This window comes from Mus caroli, unplaced genomic scaffold, assembly GCF_978045245.1.
Source record: "Mus caroli unplaced genomic scaffold, Mus_caroli_1 scaffold_8, whole genome shotgun sequence".
Taxonomy (NCBI): Eukaryota; Metazoa; Chordata; class Mammalia; order Rodentia; family Muridae; genus Mus; species Mus caroli.
The window spans coordinates 80,952,240-80,980,215 of NW_028227263.1; the positions used below are offsets into that span (position 1 = coordinate 80,952,240).

General features: G+C 48.3%; 1 protein-coding gene across 3 annotated transcripts in view; it reads right to left on the reverse strand.

Annotated features, from left to right (window-relative positions):
• Nucleotides 1–27,976, reverse strand: part of Pcsk6 (proprotein convertase subtilisin/kexin type 6) — a 188,234-nt gene that overhangs the window by 55,289 nt on the left and 104,969 nt on the right. For all 3 annotated transcript variants that reach the window (XM_021166293.3, XM_029479538.2, XM_021166292.2), the window contains exons 10-13: nucleotides 25,106–25,209; nucleotides 23,500–23,617; nucleotides 13,861–14,049; nucleotides 10,314–10,450 (exon numbers count right to left, since the gene is read on the reverse strand). In XM_021166293.3, coding sequence (XP_021021952.1) covers nucleotides 10,314–10,450; nucleotides 13,861–14,049; nucleotides 23,500–23,617; nucleotides 25,106–25,209 — 548 coding nt within the window. The remainder of the gene's footprint in view (nucleotides 1–10,313; nucleotides 10,451–13,860; nucleotides 14,050–23,499; nucleotides 23,618–25,105; nucleotides 25,210–27,976) is intronic.

Genomic DNA, 27,976 nt, shown 5'->3' on the forward strand with positions numbered 1-27,976 from the left:
CTGCCCTGTACCTATCCCTGGAAGGAGGTAGGCTGGTATTCAAGGTGTGTGCTGAAGACATGAGAGATGCACCAAGCCGAAACCACCCTAGGTCTTCTTGAAGCCACGCCTAGCATCTGGGTAAGGAGACTCACGTTTTACATGTACAGGGAGCCCAGGAGTCCCTGGTAATATGGAGGTGCAGGACCCTTCCTTAGCCATGGGGTGTTGAATGGGACATGCATCTGGGGAGACAGGGCTCTACCTTGTAACCTAGGTGTGTCGTACACTTGGGACTGAGGTGAGAAGGCTGGGAAAGGACTACCCTTGCTTCTAGTGGCAGCCTGGGCCACCACCTCTTGCAAAGCCCCAGCTTACAAGAGAGGCCCAGTGTCAAGGCTGGCGAGCTAGCCCCAGGTGTTTGTGTCCTGGAGTGTGAAACACATCTTCTCAGAGAACTGGAGCCTCCCTACTCTTGGTGCCTGGCCTTCCCTTGTGACCTTTCTGGATATAAACAGTTGAAAATGAAGCCAGATGCTTTGAGAGATGTCAGTGCGCGAGGAGAAGCTCACCCTGCCCTGGCTACCCAGGACTGCAGCTCCAGGTCTCTGGGCCCACAGGCCCTGTGTGGAAGGAAGCAAAGCCTCCACTTGCAGAAGCCCTGCCCTGAGGGGTGTGGTCTTAGAGTCTTCAGATTCAGCACTGAGGCCTGGAAAGGCAAGCTAACCACACCTGAGCTGGACTGGAATGTGTCTGGCCCTACCTTCCATCCTGGGCCAGCCTCCTGCAGGCCAGCCTTCCTGGGAGAGGCAATGCCCCTTCCTTGTTTTAGGAACTGAAGTGGAAGTGCGCGGCTCATTTCCACTGGGGTTTAGAATATAGTTTTAAAGCAAGTTATATAAGCCGAGCAAGTTCAGCATGACAGGGTGAGTACTCCACCTAATCGACACAGACGACTTAATTACTTAATAAACCCCAGTTCTTAGCTGAGATTTCTCAAGTACTTTTACCCAGCATATCATTAAACCTGAGCTCTTCACCCCCCACCCACATTTCATTCTCTCCCTGACTCCTCCCCTCCCTTCTTCCTTCCCTAGAGGAAGAGCGAATACAGACAAGAGGCACCTTGCCCTCATAACAGGCTCTCAGGATCCCTGTAAAGAGTTGAGTTTCCTGGGTTTGTGGAATCACGCTCCAAGTCATGCTGGCAGGCAGGGGAGACCTCAACTCACAAGCCACACCACCCATCTTCCATTTGGTACCAATTCACACTCCACACAAATACCACCAGCAGGGCATCAGACCCCAGCAATGCCAATGGGCTTTGACTCTCCTAGGCTCTAAACCCTAGAGTCACAGTGTCTCCTTCTCAGACTGTGCTCAGGGCAGACACCATCAGGGTGACCTGAATTTGCCAATGTTGAAGATCCTGCGTTACACACCACACCAGATGGCGAGAAGGCACCTCTCTCTGTGTCCCTATGATGTGACAGCGATGCACCCTTAGTAGCATCATGTGCACGGTGCTGGAGCGCAGCAACGAGCCACATCATGTGCATGGCAAGCCTTAGAGTGGGTCCTCCCTTGTCCCCTCAGCCAGAAGTCACTGCTTGTTCTGCTAAATTTCAGGGCTCCCTTCTGACTCTGGGGTGGCCCTTGGGGCCTTACATGTGGTATTGCTCAAAACTGAACTCTTCCTGATTAGCCTGCTCCTCAGAGGCAGGGATGGCGTGTCAGGGTCCCTGAACATCTGTGAGGCAGCTGTCAAGTCAGGGAACTGCTTGAGTCAATCATGGGATGATGCGTAAATAACAGCACACACAGAACGTCCTGATTTAGCAGCAGAAGGGGACTTATCCTATATGGACTTCAGATGTGTAGGGCACCACTGCCAGCCAAGGAGAGGTTCACCTTGCTTCTATCAGAGTGTCGCTGTCCCAGTTTTGTTGCCTGTAGTCACCACTTGACCCATTGTGCACCCTGGAAGGCTAGAGCACTCTGTTCAGAGGCCCATCTTGGGTGCAGCAAGGCCAATGGGATTTCAGGGAGGCTCAGCTACCATTGCAATCAATGGGCTCCTTCTGTGGAGAGATGAGGAGAGACTAGAGGCAGATAGACCTGGGTGGAAGGCTGGCTGGTGTCAGGACCAACTGTGTGACTCGGAGAAGCCCCAGAAGGAAGCGCTTGCGGGCCTCACTTGCCAGCACTTGCCTTCTCTGGCGAAGACCAAGCTGAGTAGCTGGGAGAACGTGCACTGAGCAAAGCCCAGCCCAGAAGCTGCTCCAGGGACACTCAGGTTCTCTGTGTGACAACGGACGTGTTCCTACCTGACGTGCTCAAGTAAATCACAGAAGGTCAGTGCTAGGAGCACGCATGAGTTTTTACTCTGCTCCCATACAATCTGCATAGAAAGGCCTAGAGACGAAACATGCTTAAGCTTTGAGACTAACTCATTTCAAGACAGATCATCCACCATCCACACACCCTAGAGAGCTGACAAAACCCGGAATCGTCAGCCCACTTTCCCCTTCACCTTTCCAAATCAGATTGCTCTGCCGACCTCCAATGCTACCGCTGGGTCTGAGTTACTGTCATTTCTTACTGCAGTGATCTCCTAGCTGACCTCTATGTGCTTGAGTCTCTCCCAGTCCCATTTCAGTCTATGTCAACTGAACTCACAGCCTATTAACATGGAAGTTCAGAGCTGGGCTCTTTGGATTTAAAACAACTGTGGTTTCCCACCAAGGTCTGTAATGGCCTATAGAACAGTACAGTCTGGCTCCAAGTGCCCATGTCACATTCTGTAGCTTTATGCCCTCTCTGTTGTGTGGGGCTGGGGATGCCCTGGCAAATGCCTCAGGACCTTTGCATCTGACAACACCTTTGCCTGTCAGGTCCTTTCCCTAGATTGTTTATGCAGCTCACTCCTTCATCTCTGATTACTCAAACATCTCTTTCACGAGGCTCTCTATTGCTACCCTGCCCTGCCCTGGGCTTCTCTGCATTGCTGGTGGTGTGTGACATGGTACAGTCAGTGGAGTGAACAGTTTGGCTAGTACTTGACATGTTAAATACAGTTACCTATGATGTGTCAGTTCTACTCTCCAATTTCTAATGAAGAGAAATAAGCACGCACATCCATATGAAAGCCTGTCCCTGAGTGCTTCTGGAAGCACTATACACAGTGGCGAAAGCCACCTCCCCCCATCTATCTGTCTCCTCTGTGCTTTCTGCTACCCAATGGACAGCAGCCTCCTGCTTGGTGAGCTTGCCCAATGGCCTGGCGCTCCTGGGAAATGAGCTTCGGGTTTGCTCCTACCACCATCCTCTCCCAGTCTGTGTGCACTAAGTGTGAGGGGCGGAGGCTGTGTTCCTGGAGGGAGCATGATTCCGTGGAGACACTGATGAAGTTCACTCGGTAATGTCTGAGGTTTTGGTTTTTTTTTTTTTTTTCCATACCTATTCAAATCGGCCTACAGTTTGTTTCCCATGCTGATCTGTTTTCCTTCACTCTGGCTTTCGTCTAGTAAACTGAAAGGTCAGTGTCGGCTTTTGAAATCTGATTATCTGTTTATTGCAGGAAGACATTTCATTTTGTATGTGTCTGTCAGTGCTAAAGATCAAACGTGGTCTACTGGCTGGCGTGTGTAAGAATCTGGGTGGACTTTTATTCCTCCTTATGTTTGTCCTGAACCTGTGTTTATTGAAGGAATAGCATGATGAGACCTCTGCAGGAGGCCTTGTCTGAGCTACATCTACAGGCAGCTCTGGGTGGAGTGAGCATCCCTGAGCCTGTGGTGGGCTGTACCAATCACGCCAGGGGATAGCTAAGAGGTCAGAGGAAACAGAAAGTGCAGAGAAGGGCTGCTAGCTAAGAGTTTGGGTATTGCTCTGGGAGCTGTTGAGGGCCAAGAGATAGTCAGCAGGAGTGTGATCATCTGCGGGCTCAGTGGCTTCTGTGTGAGTGGCTGTGTCACTACTACAGGCAGGACAGAAAGTCCAAGAGAGGCAAGTGCACAGAAGCTGGGTGGGAGAGGTTACACTGAAGCCCGGAGACCAGTGTTTATCAACCTTCCTAATGCCAGGGCACTTTAAAACAGTTCCTCATGCTGTATGGACTCCAACCATAAAATTATTTTCACTGCTACTTCATAAATATAATTTTGCTACTATTGTGAATTGTTGTCTATGGTCTTAGGCAACCTCTGTGAAAGAGCAGTTCAGCCCCCACTAAAGGGGCTGTGACTGTCAGGTTGAGAACCACTGCTGTAAAAAAGAGATGAGAGAGGATAGAGAAAATGAAGGTGAACTCTGGGGTTCGGGAAGAATAAGCGTGCTGACAGAGAAGTTGCTGATGCTCTGGGGGATACAAGAGGCAGCTGCTTAGGAGTTCTGTTTGAGATGCTTGGAGCACAGGGCCTGATAGACTCCAGGTGCCAAGCCTGGGGTGGGGAGAGGCAGGCCTGAGTATCATCATCTGGTACGGAGGTAAGTGGCACTGGATGAGGTCTCTGGGCAGAGCTGACCATCAGGGAACTTGGTAGCATGCTGAGGGGGTGTGAAGGAGAGGGAGCACCAAGGAAGACTCACAGGAGTTACCTCAGAGCCTGTGAGGTGACGGTTCACTGCAGCCATGCAGGGCAAGCACTTCCAGAGGACATGAGCCCAGCCCTGCTCTCAGCATTCTGTTTATACTGACAGACATCATCCCATGACTTGACCTCGTGGACATCATCATCATCTCATCTTCTTTTTCTTTTCTGTATGTGTGTGGTACGTGTATATGTGCATGTGTGCACACACGTGTGTTCAAAGGCCAGAGGTTAATGGTGGGTGTCTTCCATGATCACTCTATTTTTTGAGCTAGGGCCTCTCACTGAACCCAGAGCTCACCAATTCAGCCAGGATGGCTGGCCAGCAAGCCTCCCAGATCTTCCTGTCACAGTGCCCCCATCAGTGCGATCACGGATATGCGTCACAGTGCTTGGTTTTGAGGTGGGTGCTAGGGCTCCTCATGCTTGCACAGCTGGCACTATATTTACTGAGCCACCTCCTCAGTCCCGGGGTGGTAGGCATCAGCAGGAGTCAGAATCCACTGTGCCATGTGACCGCTACAGAGGGTGACCTCATGGCTGAGGAGGGCTGTGCAGTTTTTACGTCAACCTGACACAGAGAAACCTCAGTTAAGAAAATGCCTCCATCACATAGCCAGCAGGTAAGCATTTCCTTGACTGTGACTGCTGATAGATGTGAGAGGATCAGCTCACTGTGGGTGGTACGATCTCTGGGCAGGTGGTTCTGGGTTACATAAGAAAGCAGTCTGGGCAAGCCATGGGGAGCAAGCCAGGAACCAGTGCTCCTCCACAGGCTCTGCATTAGCTCCTGCCTTCAGCTCCCTCCTGGCCTGACTTCCCTCAGTGACGAAGTATGATCAGAAACTGTAAGCTGAAATAAACCTTTTCCCTCTCATGCTTTCGATTATGGTTTTTATCACAGCAATAGAAACCTAACAAAGACAGTGGGCACCCTGTTAAAGAGGCTCAGACTCATTTTGAAAAGTTAATGAGAACAGAGCCAGGGACACTAACTTAGGAGACAGTGACACAGGAGTCAGCAAAGGGCTTCTTATCTGCCCGAGCTCACTGTATTCTGCTCACGACACAGACAATGACTGTGGCCCCAGAGGTGAAGAGATAGGCCATCAGCCTCCATGTGCTTCTGCCCACAGCACCAGCCTCACAGGCAAGCGGGCTGGCACAGAGCCAAGAACTCTGAGCTACCCAGAGTGATGTATGCTTGACTGGGTGGCTGGCACGGAAAAGCAACCTCAAGCTTTAAAGCTACATCCATACGCTTTGGGGGTTATAAAAGAAATAACTTAAGAGCCTCTGCTATGGAAATGGGAAAAGTCATTAAAATTTTATGCTTTCATATTTTTAGAGTTTATCAATATTTTCTTATAATGGTTCAAGTCTGGAGGTGAATTTGAGAGAATTCTGACTTGTTCGTTTAAAGTAAACCTTTTGGGTAAAACAAACCACTGCCCCTACCCTCATAAAATGACATTCCAGTGCCTTAGAAGATCTACTCTATAAGAACTGGAAGTGAATTGAGGGAAGAGGATTTTAGACATTCATAAGCTGACCGAGGGAAGGTGTGGTGGTTTGAATATGCTTGGCCCATGGAAAGTGGCACTATTAGGAGATGCTGCCTTGTTGGAGGAAGTGTGTTGCCGTGGGTGGACTTTGAGGACTCTTAGTGCTCAAGCTCCGCCCAGTGTGGAAGACAGTCTTCTCAAGCTCCGCCCAGTGTGGAAGACAGCCTCCTCCTGGCTGCCTTCAGATGGAGGTGCAGAAGCTCCTTCTACTCCTTGTCTGCCTGCAGGCCGCCATGCTTCCAACCATCATGATAATGGACTGAAACTGTAAGCCAGCCCCAATGAAATGTTTGCCTTCCTAAGGATTACTTTGGTCATGGTGTCTCTTCACAGCAATGAAATCCAAACGAAGACTGAAGGGATGTTTCTTCATAGGAAGGGGATGGCAGTGTTCCTTAACAACAACAGAGCCGTGAAAGCAAACCCCAGGAGTGCTCAGAAAGACCCCCAGCCTAGACTGTGTATTTAACTATGGATCCACAGAGAGCTGTGGAAAGTTTACTGGCCTCTGGGGGTAACTACGAGATGTGATGATTACCCCAGCTTTCTTTCTTGGGCTAACTCCATGGCCTAGATCAATGTCTGTTCTATAGTACGTACTCAATAAATATTTGTTAGATAAATTATTAACTAGAAGGAGTTATGGAGAGGTATAAAACTTATCAGAGACACAAATCATCCAAAACAAAAATTAAGGGAAAAAATTCTAGGGGTTGGAAAGAAAGCTGAGTAATTAAAAGCACTTGTTGCTTTTTCAAAGAGTCAGAGCTCAGCTCTTAACAGCTCTGTCAGATGCTCACAGCAGCCTGCAACTCCCGCTCCAGAGGATCTGATGCCCTCGTCTGGCCTCTCTGGGTACCTCAGTGCACATGGCAATCACTCACATTAGATGTATACACACATACATGTATGCGTAAATAAAAGTAAATCTTAACAAGAAATAAGGAGAGAGAGAGAAAGAGAGAGAGAGAGAGAGAAAGAGAGAGAGAGAAAGGAAGGAAGGAAGGAAGGAAGGAAGGAAGGAAGGAAGAAAGAAAGAAAGAAAGAAAGAAAGAAAGAAAGAAAGAAAGAAAGAAAGAAAGAAAAGAAAAGAAAGGAAAGAAAGAAAGGAAAGAAAGAAAAGCAAGGTCTGTAGAGAGAGTTTAGTGGTTCAGATCACTAGCTGCTCTTTCAGAGGACCTGGGTTTAATTCCTATCACCCACACAGTGGCTTACAACCATCTGTAACTCCAGTTCCAGAAGATCTGATGCCTTCCTCTGGCCTTCAAGCCACCAAGCATGCAACTGTGGCACAGGCAAAAACACCCATACACATAAAATAAAAATGTAAATTTAAATAAGAAAAACATTTCACTTAGAATAGCTCTGGAAAGAACAAGATACTCTGTAAGTACTAAGTGTAGGCAAGGCAACACAAAGCCAGAACACTGAAAACCAGAAGCTAAACCTTGTTGACCAGTGAAATAAAGCCAATCAAAGGGAAAAGCTGATGGGCAGGAAAGTATCCATGCTGATGGTCTAGGAGAGTTACTATTAAGATGGCCACATGCCCCAAAGTGATTTAACTGCTATAAGAGTTTAAAAAAAGCTGGGCAGTGGTGGCGCATGCCTTTAATCCCAGCACTTGGGAGGCAGAGGCAGGACGATTTCTGAGTTTGAGGCCAGTCTGGTCTACAGAGTGAGCTCCAGGACAGCCAGGGCTACACAGAGAAACGCTGTCTTGAAAAACAAAACAAAACAAAACAAAAAAACAAAAAACAAAAACAAAAAAGAGTTAAGAAAAAAAAAAAAAAAGAAAGAAATCCACAGGGTCATCCTGAAAGCCACATAAATTTAGAAGGAATTCAAAATAGCCACAACAATTTTGAAAAATAAAAACTGGAAGACTGAATTTATGAGGCCAGAACTAAATCCTTGTACCCATCACCAGTGGGCTCTGACAGCAGTGTTTGGGTCATGTGATGGAGAGAGAATATTACCTTCAATAAATGGTACTTGGACAAAAAAAAAATAGCCTTGTGCAAAAGGACGAATTGGACTCCTCTTCTCAAGACATACATTTTAGTCTCTTAGTTATATTTTATTGCAGTAAGAGGACACCGTGACCAAGGCAGCTTATAAAAGAGAGGTTTTATTTAGGGGGGAGTTATAGTTACAGAAGATTAGGCTGTCATGACAGGGAGCAGGCAGGCAGGCATGGCACTGGAACAGAACTTACATCTTGATTCACAAGCATGTGGCAGAGTGAAAGTTAGCTGGGAATGGCATGGGCTTTTGAAACCTCAAATCCCCCCTCCCCATGACACACCTCCCACCTCCTCCAACAAGGCCAAGCCTCCAAATCCTTCTCAAATGGTTTCACCAACCAGGGCCCAGGTATTCAAACACACGAGCTTACAGGTGGCATTCTTATTCAAACACCACGATTAGCTAAAATGGTTCCAAATATCCAAATTGAAGAGCCAAAGCTACAAAATCCTTGAAGAGCACATAGGAGTAAATTTCTGTGACACTGTGTCTTGGTTAGGGTTTTATGCCTGTGAAGAGACACCATGACCACAGCAATTCTTATGAAAGACAACATTGAATTGGGTTGGCTTATAGCTTGAGAGGTTTAGTTCATTACTGTCTTGGCGGGAAGCATGGCGGTATGCAGGCAGACATGGTGCTGGAGAGGTTGCTGAGATTTCTACATCTTGATTCACAGGCAACAGAAGGGCACTGTGTGCCACACTGGGCATAGCTTGAGCATATGAGACCTCAAAGTCTACCATCATAGTGACACACTTGCCCAGCAAGGCCACACCTACTCTAAACAAGACTGCACCTACTAATAATGTCATTCCCTATGGACCTATGGGGGCTAATTACATTCAAACCATCATATACTATGTTAGTGTGCTTGTTTCAACTTGACACAAGGAGAGTTATCCAGGAAGAGAGAGCCCCAATTGAGTCATAGTCTCCCATGAGACTGGCCTGTGGGCATCTTGTGGCGGGTGGGGGTGTTCTTGATTGTTAATTGAGATGGGTGGGCCCAGCCCAATATAGGCTGTCCTTGGGCAAGCAGGCCTGGGCTGTATAGGAAAGGTAACTGAGGAAGCCATCAGGAACAGGCCAGTAAGCAGCCCTCCTGCACAGCTTCTCTTTCAGTTTCTGCCTCTTCCTGCCCAGGCTTCCCTGGACGATGGACTTTGTAAGCCAAATAAACCCTTTCTTTCTCCAAGCTGCATTTGATTATGCGTGGTGTTTATGGCAGCAACAGAAAGCAAGCTAGGATAGTTAGCCATGTTTAAAAAATGTTACTCCCCCCCCTCAAAAAAAAAACAAAAAACAAAAAAAACAATCAAGAGAAACAAGATAACTGGACCTCATCACAAAGTTCTGTGTACCGAAGGATCCCATCGCTCAAGTGAGCACAACCCGCCGGATGAGAAAAATATTTTTAAATCAAATATGTAATAAAAATCCTTACAACTCAACGTTCAAAAGCAAGGAAACCAATTTAAAAGAATAAAGGCACGATACTTGAACAAACATCTCCCCAAAGAATATACGCAAAAAAAAAAAAAAAAAACCCGAGAAGAACATGAAAAGCTATTTCATCAGGGAATTGAAAGTCAAAACCGCAGATACCACTTCACACCCACAGGATGGTTTTTAGCACAAAGAAAAGGAAATAGCAAGTGTTATGGAGGCATGGAGAAGCCCCACACCTCAACACCCACACAGAGTCAGGCCCAGCATTGCCACTCCCAGGTATAAACCCAAGGGAAATGAAACCCAGGTCCACGTACACGGGTGTTCCTAAAAGCCCAACTCAGAGAGGAAAGACTGAAAATCGTTTGTGTTTCTATCAGCCAATGACAGAATAGTAAGTTTGTCTAGTGGAGCATTATTTGGTCAAGAAAGCAGTGTAGTCTGATGTACACTATGCCATACTGTGACCTTGAAAGCGACGACGGAGCTGAGGAGGGGATGGGCGTGCTTGCCTCTGAAGGGGTGAGGCCTTCTGGAGATAGATGGGATGGTTGCACACCACCATGAATCTTACTGACCTTGAAAATGATTATGGTGGTGAATGTTATCCCCATGAAACAAAGACTTACCAGCAGCACTCCCTTTAAATAAAGCCTTGACACACAAAAGAGGTTGTGAAATGCCGAGGGCCACTGACCTTGTTTCTCTGGGTTTCGGACCTGCGATGGTATATCCTGCACTTCCAGAGTCCACTCCCCTTCAGCCTTTTCTCCCCAGCAGTGGACGGTCATGAATTCCCAGTTTGTGAACCCCTCATTGGAAAAATCCAGCAATCTGCAATTGGAAATGCTGGGTTAGAAAGCGAAGGCCCGGGATGGGGCAGCTCAAGGAGGACTCTGACCCACCCACCTCGGGGTACGGGTCAGCTCTCCTCCTTCTACCATGTGGGCCCTAGGGAATCGAGGTCAGGTAGGCATGTAGGCAAGTGCCCTTCGCCATAGGACTGTCTTGCTGTTTGTTTTCCAAACTCTGAGAGCTGAGTCCCACCTCCATTATTTCACAGAACCTCCCTAACATCTGGAAGGCAAGGTTGCCTCCAGTGCCCCCATAACAGTCTGGACTGGTCCATGCGCTTCCCTGGGAGAGGCCTGGGGAAGGGAAGAAGACGTTTCCTGAACACATTCAGGTGGAGCTCACCCACTCTTTGAAGATATGATGAACCCCCCTTTTCCTTCCAGACTAGAATGTATTGGCTGGTTTCCTTTGTCAATTTGGCACAAACTAAAGTCATCAGAGAAAGGAGCCTCAGTTGAGGAAATGCCCCCATGAGATTCACCTATTAGGCATTTTCTCAACTACTGATCAATAGGGAAGGGCCCAGCCCATTGTGGGTGGTGCCACCACTAAGCTGGTGGTCCTGGGTTCTATAAGAAAGCAGGCTGAGCAAGCCATGAGGAGCAAGCCAGGAAGCAGCACCCCTTCATGGCTTCTGCATCAGCTCCTGCCTCCAGGATCCAGCCCTCTTCCAGTTCCTGTCCTGACTTCCTTTGATGAATAGCAATGTGGAAGTGTAAGCCAAATAAATGCTTTTCTCCCCAATTTGCTTTTTAACATGGTGTTTCACAGCAATAGAAACCCTAACCAAGACAAAGGTCTTCCCTCAGCTATCTCCACAAGCCCCTGGGCCTTCAGGCCCCTCCATTTTGCGTAGTTCAAAAAGAAACAGAAAAGAGCCACTACTGAATTCTTCTTCCTTTCCTGGCACCATTGAGGGAGTGAAGCCAAGCCCTTGTGCGTGCCAGGCCCGTACTCCACCACTGAGCTGCACCCCCAGCCCTCTTAAATTAGGCATCCTACTTGAAGATAAGAACTTGCCCTCAGGACTGGACTCTTATACTGTTCATCAGCAGTTCAAATATGGAAGTTCTATTCCATTCTGGTTTGGGGGCTCCCTGGACTCTGGAAATGATGTGATGTTTTTTCAAGGGAACTGTCTCTGCAGGGGAATAGTGCTAAGAAACTGCCAAGGTCAAGGTTGACTTACATACAAAGCCAAGTACCTGACACACAGGAGCTAGAACAAGGGCAACTTGTAGATGTTGAGGCTCTTAGGAATGCCGGCTTCCAGTGTGAACACTGGCAGGTTGAAATGCTTACAGAGTCCAGGAAGATATGGAGTAAGGCAGAAGGTAACAGATCCCAACCTCAATCTTGATATCATGCACAGACTCTTGGCAAAACACCAAATTCCCAAGACTGGAGTGACGGCCTGGTGGCCCCAGGGCAGTGCTTTTTCAAGTACTCACAGGCCCTGCTAGCAACCATGGCATTCCTAAGAAACCCACGGGGCCCACTCTGGGTCGCAGGGCCCTCAAGCACCTGGACTGGGAAGAAGGATGAGTGACAGGTTGGTGGGGAAGGAAACTGGAGCTGGAAGTGGGCCTGTTAAGTGCTGGAAGGTTCTTAATAGTCCAGAGGGCTGGACTGATTTCAGCAGGACGTGAGCAGTAGCCAAACACATTAATCTATATTATTATATTTGATTCTTATTATATTCTTAATGCTTATAGATGCGTGGAACGGCATAGCCAGATGAGGAATAAAGAGAGGCCTAGTGCCTAGGTCCCAGAAGGAGCCTGGGTGGGATGTGCAGAGGCTGGGATAAATCTTGCCTCGCCATGCTAAAGCACAAGCCAGTATTCCCTGCATCTCTCTGCCTACACTGCCCCCAGCCCCCAGCCACAAAGCCTCTTTATGACCTTGAATACCTACACCAGGACCCCTCAGGCAAACTCTGCCTCTGAGGAGGACACAAAGGAGTCAGAAAGTCTAATGCTCAGGCCAGGACCTAGCATAGAGCAAGCAGCACAAATACCCTGAGGCAAACTTGCCCTCCACTTGGGGCTAGCCAGGCTAGAAAAGTGGGCCCCAGGAAGGTGAGCTTCCAAGTTTTCAACATATGCTAGAAAAGTAGATCTTTAGACAAGTTTTCTTTTCTTTTTTTTTTTTTTAAGTGAAACATCATCGGGCTTCCGCCTGCTGGCTGGCTCCCTCACACAGCGGATGCCCCTGGTGGCCTTCTCCCAGTAGAGGTTGAACAAGACTGAGTGTGGCTGAGCATGGCTGAGGTCACCTTCAGGAGAGGAGATGCCTTCTGCTAGGAAGGTGGGAGTTGGTAGGGACTCTTGGAACCCACCCACTACATCTGCTCTAGGGCTGACTGCTCTAGGGCTGACTGAGGACAGCGCCTGCTGCTTGCTGCCCATCTGGGGGCTGCTGATCCCAGAGACCACATAGAGGGCTGGGGGGCACTGCCCAGATCCCCTCTGCTTGGGACAGTGATGCTGGCAACACTTCATTGCTCTCTGACAGCTCTGTCTTACACAACAGGCGTCATCAGAGTAGATAAGAAAAATGATGGGTTCTGTCTGACCTTGTGAGAACATTTCCTATATACCTTGCCTCCCACGCTTCCGACATCCCAGAATAAGTGCTACAACAGGCAGGGTACCTAATCCCAGGTGCTTCCTCAAGGGCTGAGGGACACATGCAAATTCTAGAAATACTAGGTTGACTGTGAAACTTTTCACTCTGCTCCCTAGCTAGAAAGAGACAATATATATCCTAACTCTCCCTGGGTTCCCTCGGGCTCCTACAAATTCCTCTGCTCTGTTTACCCAAAAGCTATTTAAGTCTATCCAAGCACTTGCTGTCATGTCACAACTACACGTAAGACATTCAAGACATAACTGCACAGTGCAGCCTTCCAACAAACCCTGCAGGAAGCAGAGGAAGCGCCTACAGCCCCAAATCCCAGCTCAAGCCTTTGTGGGAGAAGGCTTTGGAGAACAGCCTGGGAACTTTCCCTGCACCTCACCAGCCACACCTGGCCCTTGGGAGCAGCTCAGAACTGAATGTGCGGGGGGTGGAGGGGTGCTCCCAAAGGAAAGCAAACATTGGGGTACCTCAGCTTAATTAAGTGACAACCATATAGGATGGTCACAACCTTCACTGTACTTCTAAGAGCAATGAACTCCACCCCAGCAGGCAACAACTCCCATTACTTCTTCCTGAAGATTAAAGTTTCACAGGGCTGTTTCAAAGGCCCTGGCCTGCTCTTCAGCATTGTGGGTCCTGCCTATATAGACCCAGAGAGAACCCCCCATTTCCCTGTGCAGGGGGTCTTGCCAGGATCCAGAGTAATTAGGGCCTTCATGAGCAAATGCTGAAGAGAGTAGCCTCACCTCTTTGCCAAAAGTTGAGACTTGGTTCCAGAGGGAGAAATCAGGTGGATCTGGAGATCGCCCCGGCGTGGGTGTGAGATAGAGATTCGGACAACCACATGCTCCAGGTACACCACACGCTGGTCTGAGTGGTCCGCACAGGCGTTGGTCAGGGCTGTGGTCCGTAGCACCTGCACTATGGGGATGCTCCTGGGGAGGAAAAACAAGCAAAGTGCTGGATACCCAAGTCTTAATCTCATACAGGGAGGATAGGGACTTCGATGCTGAGTCTGTCCCTCCCCTGCTGTGGCCTCTGGGTTCTGGGAGCCCCTAGGGAGTCACAGAGGTCTCACTCTTAGGTGCTCCATTCTGACCACTGCTGGAAAATTTTACGTTTATAGTTTTTTTTTTCTTTTTTTTATGTATCTTTATGCACACTTGGGGCCAATATATCTGGGGGCCTTCCCTTTGGAACCCAGGAGTTACCTGTCTTTAAACAGTATCATGGCCAGCTCACTTTCTCAGGAGCGTTAGCCTCAGAGATAGCATTATGAATGCTGACCAACCAGCACGAGGTGCTGGTGGGAAAGCTTTCAAGGATTAAGTCATCCATCAGGGAGAAGGAAGGACTGCATCAGTGTCACACCGCTCTGGTCTCCAGGCCATGTCTCCTCGGGGATAACCCACACTCAAGGGACCTGGATTTGCTGCAGTTGCTCTGCCTCCAGTCAGTCTGCTGGAAGACTGCCAACCCATTGCCCCATGAAGGAAATGAATGATGGCATTTCCATGACTTCTCATAAGGGCCCAGAGGCCCTTCTGTCACCTGGGATGGAAGCTGATGACAAGCCCATCTCCAGTCACTCAAAAATCATTCCCACCCGTTTTTTGGAAGCACAAAACAGACCCAAACCCTGTGCCTACAGGCTGCTTTGAGAGTTCGTGTCTCTGAAAGCCTGGCCCTTTCCCACCAATTTGTAAACTGAATAAAGATGGCATTTTTTGGTGGGAACCTGATTGCCACCCAACGGCACATTAATAATTCCCTGCTATATGGTCTGAGCTGGGGAATGCTTTTCCCTCTGTGCGGGGACTTCCCTTAGAGAAGCCCGGAACAAACATGCATTTGGAGTCTCTTAGGAATGGATTCGCTGGGCTCTACTGGGCCTGAGTCATAAGAAAACATTCAAAGCAGCTAGGAATAGTGATGTAATGCCCCCGAGACTCTGTAAATATTTGAAAAACATGCTTTGCATGTACCATAAATTGACTTAGAGGCTGGATTCTTTCATTGCTTTCTCTGAGCTTTACTGTCTGGGTTTAGGCGCCCTACTGTTATGGCAGATCCAGAATATAGTAGAAAGTTCGAGACAGGCCCACAGGGCCCACAGGGCCCACACACCCTTTCAGGTAAAGTGTTTGCCTGTAGTATCCCAACTATACACTCAAGAGAAACTGAGCACGTTGGTGACAAATGGCTCCTCAGTGATTGGGGGTGGTGGTGGGGCAGAACAGGGTCACTGGTGCCCTGCCCAAGGGCTTTGAAATGTGATGCCCCAAGACCCAGGAGTGAGGCCACTTTTAACCTTCTAACACTGTCACAGGTAGAATAGTAGCATCACGCCAAACAAAGTTCTAACCAGGATTAAAACACTATTTCCTCCCTCAGCCTTTTACTAACTGTTGGAGAGAGCAATCACTGCTCTAGAAATGATCTAGAGTCCTGTTGGGGAAACCTGGATCCCATGGATAAGGACACAGGATGTAAGCAGACAAGTGAAGACAGGACAGCCAAACACTGGGGGCCTGGCCAGTGCGTCACAGCTGTCCAGCTCAGGGCTAACTGCACCCAGACCAGAGGAAGCACTCATTTCACTTAGCTTCACTTGTCTCAGGGGTTTCTGCTAAGGGACCCCAGCTGCTGGGAGAGGGCTCTGGGCTGGTCTCCCCCACAGGGAATCAGTCTGTGCAGTGCCTGGCTGGTGGGCTGGTGGGCATTTCCGCCCCCCTCAACCCCCCGCAGGAATTAATGGCGACTCCGGTCTTGGTTTTCACAGCTAAGATATTAAGCTTCTCTGGGGCAGGGGACCAGCCTGCCTGGGGCACAAAGCTAACTGTAGCAATCAATTTTTATGTGAAATCTCTTTAACTGGGAAGTCACTCAGCCACCAGGACTCCTCATTCCTGAAAGTTTCATGGGAGGGCTGGTAGGGCAAATGCTCCTCACTGCAAGGGCGAGCGAGCAAGATATTCCACTGCTGCCTGGACTTTCTCTCCACTTCTGCTGCTGAAGCAAGCAGCCTAAGACTCCGACTAAGGGACGTTTACATCTCTTAATGAAAAGCAAAAGGAAGGAGCCTTTGAGATGGTCAAAATAGCCAAAATAGCCAAGCTGTAATTGTCCCCGCTTTCCACAGAAACTCCAAGAAGGCATGATGAGGCCAAGTCCCAAAAGTCACTTAACTCCAAGACAGAATGTAAACGAGTTCATGGAAAGGAAACAATATTCTGCAATCATTGCAAAGACAACACAGAAAATGTGAGTCAAGTGTAAATTCATGTTTGTTGTTTGTTTAAAAATCCACAGGCACGGTTTGTCACATGAACGCTGTTCTTTAATCATGAAAATTGATTTAGATCTTAAAGTTCCTGACTGCAAGGGCTTCTCTGCAATTAAGTTCTAAAGTCGTTCCATTGTCTTGTGTGGAGTCATCTTCCAGGAGTCCCAGTGGAACTCAATGAAGGAGCGGCCTCTGCTTAAGTGAGGGGCACTGTGGATTTGGATGAGATGGCTAAGGACACAGAGATGCCACTTCCCTTCCAGCCACACTGCAGGAGTGATTATTCATCTCCAGATGGTCTCCTTGCATCCTCGAGTCTCTGGGCCCAGCCCATTCTAGGAGGCTGAGGGCTACCAGATGGTAGCCATCAACCATGCTACTAATATGGTGGCCTCCTAGTTTTCATTTTCCCCAATATATAAAGATATAGAAAAATCCTAGTTTTCTGACGCTTGTGACAGAGTAATACTCAAAGTTAAATGTTCTCAAGTAACTAGGTAGTAGGAAGAGGCAGAGGAAGGCAGACCCCAGTCAGAAACCATCTACAATGGGGCTTCTGATTCACCACTCTAGCCAAGAAGCTACTACAAGCCATGACTTTTAGTTTCACCTCACTCCAGCTCCTGCACCCTTGCATTGGCAGGCCAGGGCTCACTCCAGCTCCCACACACACCCTTGCCCTGGCATGTCAATGTGGCCTTCCACTCTTGTCTAGCCCCTGTTTCTCATTAGCCAATTCTGAAATCATATTGGCATACTTCTGGGAATCAGGAGATAACAGATCCTTCTCTCTGGAATATTTGTCACCTGGCTGGGAAAGATGGGGTGGCTGACCCAACTGAGGCCCACAGAGCAGAAGCTGGTCCAGGGGATGTTTTTCACTGACCTTCCAAAGAGTAGTGAGTGTGTAAGTGGAAACATTCACTGGGGGAACACATACAAGTAGGAGAAAATAACTCAACAAGTTACTGCCCAGATCTGCGTTCTAGAATGAATGCTATCATCTCAAATAAAGACCACTTTGTTAATGATATATGATATACCGCATGAGTGTGTTTCTATATGGGGCTAGGGAAAGGTTGAGACAGAGTCACATGTAACTGAGGCTGGCCTTGAACCAACTATGTATGTGAGGATGGCCCTGAACTTCTGATTTTCTTGCCTCTGGAGCACTGGGATTGGATGCCCAGCTAGATGAAATTACTTTTGATTATTAAACCATAGCATGATGTTTAGGCTATGAATAAAACGTAGCAACAAAAACAAACCTTCTACACTAATTTAGCCATAATTAATTGGTCTATAAACTACACAATGTTTATATTTGAAGCACACCCTTTTCTTCTATGTCCAGTGCTAACTACAGCCTGAGATTCAGTCTGAGAGGAAGTTAAAGCAGACATTAAATTAAAATCTAGTTGGCTCTTCCTGTCCGGTTCTGAGTTTGCATTTTTGCTGGCTCACTAGAAGTTATTTATATACTCAAGTTCACCTTCGTGGTCATTGGTGAGCATACACAGAGGAGGGAAGTCACCTAACACGCACCCACGTCCCAGCTGAGGTCAGGCCAGGCCATGATCTGCTCCTTCTCTCAGCTCTCAGACTGTAAACGGGCTCCCATTTCACACTCTCTGAAGTGGTCCCCTTTCCATTTTTATGCTTTTTGTTGGACTTTTGCTGCTTATAAGCTCCGCCCCCAAATATCCCAAGTCCTGGATGAGGAGCTGTCTATGGCTCTTGCTTCCCAGGACTACAATGTATCCTGTAGGAAATTAGATGTGTGGTGTGCAGTTCAGGCAGGAGTGAGGACGCTCGAGGCTCTGAGTTCAAAGCCAATGAGTCACCAACAGTCAGTACAGAAAGGCATCTAGATCGAAATCAATCCATACAGTGAAACTGTCACCATTCCCTGCTATTCACATATGAACATATCACATGTGACACAGAGACTATGATAGGCAGGGTGGAAATCCCAGAAATAAAGAAAAGGCAGGGTGCAATTAACCTAGAGCCAGTTCTAGACAGGCATCTATGAGTTATTGATCATCTTCAACACTCATAGAAGGAGGGAGGGAGAAGGGAAGGGGAGTGGAGAGAGAGTAAGAAGCTTGACATAAAAGGGGTCAAAATTCTGAATGGGAGTCTTGAGAAGCAGTAAGCTTTAAGACCTACAGGTATGCTACGTTCTCTTGCTTTCTGCTGGCTTAGCTAACTCTTGTTGTAGCCTCTCCACCATCAAGTTGGGAGCCATGGGTTGGCCTGGGTTGGCCTAATGCTGCTTGTATTCTAATGCTAATTTGCATCCCCCCCAAATTGTTTGCCCCAAAGATGAGCGAGTCTACAAGTAAGACACTGAGGATCCAAGCCCCCAGTTAATTCTGATTGGTAAATAAAGATGGCAGAAGCCAATAGCTGGGGAGAAGAGACATAGGTGGGGGTTTAGGTTTCCTGGGCTAGGGACCACCAGGAAGGAGGAAGAGAGAAAACGAACCACCATGGGCTAGGGGCCAAGAGATCATGGCCCAGAGAGCTGCCTGGCTGGAGCTAAGAGCAGCCCAGATGGAACACAGTAAGTAAGAACTCGGGTTAAGAACAGAGAGGTAGATTCTAACAGTATGGAGGGTAGGCAGCTGCCCAGCTCTTGTGCTGCTTAAGGCTTATTAAAATATAAAGGCTGTGTGTGTGTGTGTGTGTCTTTTATTTGGGAACATAAATGGTCAAAGGCAGGAAGGAACCCCATGTTGGGATATTTTTTAAATGTCTTCTACTACAATATGTGTCACAGACTGCTTCACAGAGTCTGGAGTTTTTAAAATGCAGGCCAGAAAACCCAATGGGTCAACTGTGATTTTAATAATTCAAAGGAATTATACTAGGTTTGGCTTTCCTTTTCACTTGAATAAAAGCTATGAAAGGATTCACTGTGCCCTTTTCTTCACAGAGATTCAAAAGCCATTCTGCACAGACAGGAGTCACAGCTTATGATCCCATTTACCATCCTTTCAGGGGAGAAAGGCACTGAATCAGAGGTTCTCAACCTGTGGCTTCCCTCTGGGGAAGAACGACCCTTTCACAGAGGTCTCCTAAGACCATTGGGAAACACAGATATTTACATTTTACCATCAGAAAAACTCAGATACATTGACATTAAGATTCATGACATTCGCAAAATGACAGTTACAAAGTAGCAACAAAAATGATTTTATGGTTGGGGGGTCACCACAACAAGAGGAACTGTATTAAAGGGCTGTAGCAACAGGAAGGCTGAGAACCATGGCTCTAAAATAGATTTAAATTACTCGCGCCCCAAAGCAGGTAAAGATATCTTTAACCCACATGTGTTTGGATATCACAGGACAGTGACCCAGGCCACAGTTAGGTTTTCATCCAGAAATACCCACAGGATCCTAACAAGGCAGCCTCTACCGTCCCTAGGGTCACGTGACTGCCCCTTGTTCACCTGTGGGAAAACTGTCCCTGATAGCCTTGCACTATGGGTCCCGTGGAGGAAGCTTTGGTTCTAGTTCTGTCTATTGTGGGGTTTGGGGGTGGGGTGTGGACGACTGGTTGTGGAGGCTACTCAGCAAGGTCCAGTAAGAGCAGAGGTTCTGTTCCTTCAGCCATCACCTAAGACACTTTCAGTGGACCTCCATCCTGACTGGTTCCCTGACCTTACCCTAAGGAACTTTTACTTAAACCCAAGTGTCCCTAGACATTCAGTGTCCGGATTAGAAATGTCCTGAGTCCCCTCTGGCTAGTCCTTTTCTGTACCAGGGAAGCCTTTTTCTTCAGATTACAAAGCACCAAGACGAGCTTTCTAGTGCGTGTGTGCGGTCCTGCATCTGTTGTGACAGTCATCATGGGTGGAGGCACATGCTACATGCCCCAGCCCTTCACACTCCCTGCTGTCAGCCTCTTTGCTCCTTTCATCCTGAGCTAACCATTCAGGGCTACACAGGAGAGAGTCACTCAACAGAGGGTGGCCAGGGGCTACTGAGTACCAGTCCCATGTGGTCTTTTGTGGCACAGTAGCTTGATGCTAGTTTCTAAGCAAGATTGGGTAAGGATGAAGGCTCTGTATCGAGGGCAGTCCCTGACAGTCACTGTCCTTGTTAATGAGGCTCTGTCTTTGTGAGTCACAGGACCTACCCTGTTTGGAAGGAGGAGGTATCCCACTCAGGGCTGGGACAAGAGTTGTCTTACACAACACTAGACCCTATACAACATCACCCTAGAGATAGCAGGAGCAGCCATCCCTTCCAGACCCTGAACTTAAAGTCTGGTGCATATAATGCCTTGACCTTTGGTCACAGCAGGGTCGCACTTCCTTTCATCGAGAGGAAAACAGGGGCTGGCGAGATGGCTCAGCAGTTAAGAGCACTGACTGCTCTTCCAGAGGTCCTGAGTTCAATTCCCAGCAATCACATGGTGGCTCACAACCATCTGTAATGGGAGCTGATGTCCTCTTCTGGTGTGTCAGAAGAGAGCAATGGTGTAGTCATATACATAAAATAAATACATCTTTTAAAAAAGAGGGAGAAGGGTCAACATGTCCCACACAACACAGTTATACACACAGATGTTCCTGCTCTCTGGCCCCTTCATCTCTCCTTCTCCAGTTCTTTCTTTCTCCCTCTTGCTCTCTTGTGCTTACTCTGTCAGGCCATGGGAAGCAGCTGAGGGCAGACTTAAGGCATAAAAGCCTAGGTTCTATCAAGAGAAGAACTGAGAAGGTCAAGAGCATTCAGCAGGGTCCGAGTGGTGGCGGCGGCGGTGGTGGTAAAAGCATGGGTCTGTATGGGAAACGTCCTATCCGTGTAAAGCCAGGTGATCTCAGCTGAGGAAAGCTGGGTATGGGAGATTTGCAGCTCAGAGATGAGTGGATGGGGTGGAGGTGCAGCAGGAGGTGTACGCATCCCAGGTACAGATGCCCGAACTCCTCTTCTGTAGCTATAGCTCTGCAGGAGGTGACACAGTGGTAGAGAGGGGCTATCTGCCCCCTACTCCAGGTGATACTGTCCCCTCTGAAGGCCCCTATGTCCTTAGGAACAATCAAGTGTTGGAGCCCGGCAGGCGGTCTGAGACAGGAGGTTGGGTGAAAATTCCAGACAGCGTCAGAAACAGCGGAGGGGAAAGAGGATTTTCCTTTAGAAACAGAAGTCCGATTCTTGTTCCCTTTTGGAGTTTGTGGGGTCATTACTTCCCTCAAAGGACAGGAACAATGTCATACTGTATGTTATGGTGGGTTCCCTCAACCTATGCTGTCTAGACTCTGTGTGCTTTCACTCAAAAAAACAAAATAAAATAAAAATAAAAACAGCCACTCGCCACCTAGGCACCACTTGGTCATCTTAAACAGATTTCTGGCAGGAAAAGAATGCTTCATTCAGGAGCCGCCCCGGCTGGGGAGCCGGATGGGAGGGAGGTGGGCAGAGGGCAGGTCAGGCAGGCAGGACAGCAAGAGCCAGGCTCCTCTGAGTGGCTGCTCCCAGCAGACAGCCAGCATAGGCAAAGGCCACCTTTATCCCGCACAGCTCTATCCTTCCCAAGCTTAGCACAACCGCTTTGAGGAGGAAACAAAACCTGAAGAAGCCCACAGTGAGACCTGCTTGCTTGCTGGCTGGGAGACCTGTCTGCTCTTAGAGTGATGGCCCCAGTAGCGGTGGGTCCAATTAGCCACAAGCTGGAAACATCATGTTTTGAAAGGCCCTTCAGTGGCTATTCCTCCAGCAATGAACTCTCAGAGTTTTCCTTCAAGGTGTGCTCACAAAACACAACTCTCAACATTTGGTGTCAAAAGAGCTTCACATAAGGGGTGTACATGTTCCTGGAAGAGATGAGCTCGAAGCAGTGGTCTGCACGTGCAGATAAAACTGTGACTCGCTCCTCCACCCCCATGTGGGAGTCAGACGTTGACATCAGTGTCTTCCACTAGTGCTCTTCCCTTACCTTTTGAGACAGTCTCTCATTAAACCCAGAGCTCACTGATTGCCTAGACTGGCTGGCCAGCCATTTCTGGGGATGCTCTTGCCTCTCCCTCCCAGTGCTAGGCTGTCATGTGTGCTGTCATGACCAGACTCAGGTGGCTTCTGGTTATCCAAAGTCAGGTGCTCCTGCTTGTTTTACTAACTGAGCTGTCCCTGCCCCCTCCCCCCTGGTTTTTGGTTTTTTCATTTTTTTCGTGCTGGGTATGGAACCAACGGCTCTACACGTGCTAGGCAGGTGTTCATCGAGAGCTGCGTCTCCAGCCCTGCTGATTACCCCATCAAGTCTCATTCAAGCACACATTGGCAAAGGTAACAAAACAGCCTCGTTCCCATTCTTAGGAAGCACAGCTGCAATGGCACAGTTTAGGAATAATCTGACTTCTGAGCTGAATGGGCTTCTTCCCATCAGATTCATGTCCCAGTCCGTTTTGGTTGGTTTGTCTCAGCCAACACATGTAACTGGTTTAAAAAGCTTCCTCCAAAGGGTAGCACAGAAAAAGAGATGAAGCCAGGGTCCTGCAGCCCCCTGCTCGGGTCCTGCTTAAACATTCCAGTTGCTTAAGCCTTCAGAAGGTTTATGGGGCTGGATAAAAGCAAGGTAGAGATGCTGTGTAGTCTGTGAGCCCCCCCCCCCCAGTAGCCTGCTACGGAGAAGGGGCAGGCCTCGCTGTTCTCATTCACACACAAGCTCTGGGGCAATGGGACTGGTCTGTGGCTATGGTGACAACCTCTAGCAGGTGGAAGAGGAAGGATCCTGTGGCTGTTACTCCTGTATCCCTGTGGGCAAAGTAGATGTCTGGTCTGGTTGGCTATGCTAACCCCATGGATGAGACGTGCCGATACAAGGCTGAGGAATTCACACTGAGAAACAGACCCTGTACACTGACAAAATCTGCTACAAAAGGACAGGAGGGCTGTAAACAGTCCATTTGGAAGGGCATCTTCCCCTAGCTGCACAATGTGTTAAGAGAAAACTCAGGCACATCGAGCTGGAACCTGCCCGTGTGATCCTTCCTGCCTGTGAAGAGAGATGTAGGGTTAAACACCTCCCCCCACCCCTGCCACACAGCCAGGTCTCCTGAGAAGTCACTGGTGTCAGAGCAGAGCCTTACCTGGGCCTTTTGTCTGCGGTGGCCACGCATACGTGCTGGGAGGGCACTGCCGTCCACTTCCTCGCCTCCAGGACCAGAGCTTCTGCATCCACCAAGCCAAATCCATAGAGATGGCTAACTGAAAAAACAGGGCCTTCAGATCCAGCTTCTCTTGCCTCCCGCAAGAAGGGCGCTGTGCCCCCAAATGTGTGGATCTCAGGAGTACACAGTCACTGTCACCTCAAGGTCCCTCCAAGGTGAAGACAGGTTCCCCTGAGAGCTGGTCACAGGTCCAGCTTCATTACCCTTTGAACTGAACTCTTTCCATTCAGGGGGACTGGCTGGGACATGTGTCCCACTCTGGGAGAGAGCCAGAACTTTCCTTTGGGAGAATAAGGCTGGATTTCTTTACGTTAGGAGGACCTGCCACCATGAGTGGCCCTGAAACTCAGACTAGACAAGAGAAACAAACCAGAAAGCCTAAGATAGCCGGGTGTTGATACTGGGCTTGGCTTGCACAGGCCCTGGGTAGGATCTCCAGCAACTCTTAAAAGTCCAGGCACTTGACTATGATGTGCAACAAATGCAGTAAGTCATGGAGAAGTGTTGATTTTATAATTTTCTTTTGCTACTGATTCTCAGGGTTCTCGGGGCAACGGCACACAGGCAGGAGCGTTTGTGGGGCTGGGTGGATGTAGGATTTGACTGGGTTGAGAGAGGTTTCAAAGCTTAATTTCAGGGCAAGGTCAAGACCCAATGCAATCTATTTTCCTTTTTAATTAGACCAAAATAGAAATGGAGGGTGATGTTCCAGCACCCTCCATTTCTGCAATGGAAGACAGATGAGGCCCAGTCAATGACCTGTATTCGAAGGCCTGTCCCCTGCTACTCACAAGGGCAGTGCCTGGCCTCTATGCACAGATAGTGGTGTCAGCCTTGGTGTCATAGTAGTTGGACCTGAGCTTCAGACAAGGGGACAAGTTCCCTCTGACACATCATGGCGGACAGAAATGTTGTGCTAGTACTTCCTGTCAACTTCCTTCTCAGAGACCCCCAAATCATGTCTTGATCATGGAGCCAGGTTACCACACAAAGTTGACAGAGGGCCTGTGTGCCTTTAGTTATTTCTGTCACAAAGGGGCTGGCTGGCAGCAGGTTTACAGATCAATAGGAAATTACACAGCTATCTCAATGCCTTTTTTTTTTTTTTTTGTACAGACGGGAAAAATGAAGGTGAGCACCAAAGGGGCTTTGAACTCATGGTCCCCCCTCCCCGACCCCAACTACAATGTCCTGAATTTGAGGACTACAGGCACATGCCTTCATGGCTGGCTTCAAAGTTGTCTTGTAAATCACATTTCTTTGTGAAAAACAGAAATCAGGGAGCAAATGGAAACAAGACTATTAAACAAACCACGGGCATGGTAAACCTGGCATTTAGGGACCTGGACTCTGGGACACTGAGGCTGTCCCTTCATGCCACTGTGTGCTCTGAGAAACAGTCCTTAAATCATTGCCTAGCATTTTAAATTCCTGCAATACACAGTCTATGATAACAGTGACTGTTATTTAGGCTTTCTTAAGGGTCACCAGAGAGTCTCTCCCAGTCCACCAAGAGCACCCGCACCTTTATGCCCAGCTCCGTTGATTTTCCAGTCGCTCGCCTTCAGATGAGCTGGCCGTGATGTCTTCACCAGCAGGTGCTGCACATCCCTCCAGGTCAACTGGTTGCTGCAACAACATAGCAGAGTCCATTGAAGTCACTGGTGTTGACTGGGCAGGACACTCCAAGGAGGTATAGGAGGCAGCCCAAGCTCAGCTTGCCTAACTCCACAAGGGTTCGCTTTGTAACAATGGTTTCCAGCAACTGAACCCTGAGCCAAAAGATCTCAAAGGTTCTAAAATCTCGAGGCATGAGAAACTTGGTCTGACCATCAAACCTGCCTGAGTTTGTAACAGGCATTTTGGAAGTGGAGAAAAGAAAACTTGTAATGTCGCTGAAAGTGCTTATCAAGTGCATGGAGCAATTCTGTCATCATGCACAAGGATACGCTAAGCTGGGCTCCATTCTAAGGGCAAGCCAGGCTGCAGACTGTAGGGATTCTAAATGTACAATACTTCTTTTCAGTGTGCATAGAAACGTGCCTTGCGAGAACGCATGGCCCCCAGTGTCAATCACATACCTTATTTCTTGGATTTTAAATACCTCTGGAAATCAAGCGCCAACATTCTGCCCATCTAATCTTGGCCCCCAGCAATGAGCCCATATTAGACTGTCTGGGAGGGCTAAGCTTGGTCCTGTTTATTCTTATTGTCACTTCCAATTCGAAATAGCTTCTAGGGTAAAAGGCCGCCACCACACTACCTGTGCAACATCTAAGCAATATAAAAATGTTAGTGTGGCAGTGCTCGTCGTCTCTCAGGAACCACTTTATACTCCGCAGAGTCCCAGATTTGACGAGGACAGTGTTTTTCACACTATCACCAAGTAGACAGAAGCAGAAAATGAGACCCCTACTCCTGTCTTCTCTTCTGCATGAGTTGTCATGGAATCTGGATAATCTGAGTGCAGAAGCCTTCTGCAAGGGATGCTTTAACCAGAGTCCATGCAGCAGCTCCATCAGACCCGCCATGAGTAGGAATAGACTTTTTGCAATGTGAGATTAACAGCTGGGTGAAAAGCTGGACACATATGTTCACAGGTCTACCCGCAGCTGAACCGAGACATACTTGTGAATGTTTTATTAAATGGCTATTATCTAAAGTCTCTTCCCATCAGAACATTAGCCAAGGACAAATGGGCATCCTTTTCATCCCTCTCCACTCTCTTTTCAGCACCACTGAAATGCAAAGGACCGGGACAGTCCACAGGACCGTCCCAGGAGCTTACTCTGTGTCAACATCTGTCTGTTGTGGATGCTTGCCTGTGCCACGCGTGCTCCTGCAGCAGAGGGGAACCCATGACCGGGGGACTCCTGGAGGAGCAGCTGCTAGTAAGAATGACTTTGTGTGAGGAAAACCACCAGACCCTGGCCACCACCTTAGGACCATGCCTGCTTAGCCACACTCTGCTTTCTAGTCCTATAAACATGACTTTTAAAAAGGTATCTGTTAGAAAATCAACAGCAACAATAGTAATAAATAAACTTGTTTGAGCTCACTTAGGATGACTTCCTCAAGGCTCATCCACACTACAACTCGTTTCCTCTTCCTGCTTTTCTTTTCCTTTCCTTTCCTTTCCTTTCTTTTCTTTTCTCCTTCCTTCCTTCCTTCCTTCCTTCCTTCCTTCCTTCCTTCCTTCCTTCCTTCCTTCCTTTCTTTTTTGTTTGTTTTATTCACACAGGGTTTCTCTGGGTTGTGTAGCCTTGGCTGACCTAGAACTTACTCTGTAGACTAGGCTGGTCTCGAACTCACAAAGATCCGCCTGCCTCTGCCTCCAAAGTGCTGGGACTAAAAGCACACACTACCACTGCCCAGCGAGTTTCCTCCCTTTTGGATGGTAATTGTCTACTTCATGGATTGGTCACCTTTTGCTTACTGAGTCACCTCCATGGACCTGAGTTGCTGTGCATGCTGCTGCTGTGACTGTAGGTGTCCCTGTGAATGTGCTGGGGTCCCTTCACTCTGTTCTTCTAAGCAGAGACTCAGAAGTGGGATTACTATGTCACACGGCAATTCTGTGTTCAATTTGGGGGTGATTGGCATTCTTTTTCCATGGTGGCTGCTCCACCCATCTCTGCTCCATTAGCTCCCATGCTACCAGTCTTCCTACCAGGAGCTCAGCTGATATGTAAGTCTTAGGCACACTTTTCCTCCAGAACACACTTACAGGTTCCAGATCTAGTCTCGTCAGGTTCTTCTCCTGTGTTCTTGTTGTTCTGCCTACTTGCATCATCCCCACCCCCCAACCCCCTGTCTAACCACACCCATCTACTCAGCCTCCAGGTTCCTGTCTGGCCATGGTTCCCTCCTGGTTCTCTGTCTACTCCCTCATGAGAGAGGCCAACTTTAGGCCTAGAGAAAGATTCTGAGGCCCCAACTCACCCCAGGCCACATCCTGGGGTGTGGTCAAGGGTTCAGGCTTCTGAGTTTGGACAGAGACAATATGGCTGTGGTCCTTGTTGACTACATGATGCGGTAGACTATTTGGGCATGTCAGTGAGGCCAATAGAAGGATACTGAAGTCAGTCATCCTGGAAGTTTAGCAACAAGCTTCCAGAGAGCACGGGCCTCAGAATTGGGAACATGCTGTGTCTAGGAGAGAATAGGGAAAACAGTTTTCCCTTTATCCCTCTATTTACATTTATTTTATGCTGAATTTCTTTCCATGCCATGCGTCTTTACTTCTTCAGGGATATCTTTTCCTTCTACACATCCTCCTCTTCTGGTTTAGGCACTGTTTTCCTTACTGCGAGGATCATCTCCATATGCCAGAAAAGCCCCAGGAGTGGCTGGTGCTACCCTGAGCTCTGTGCGTGCAGTGTGCAAAGCATTGTGG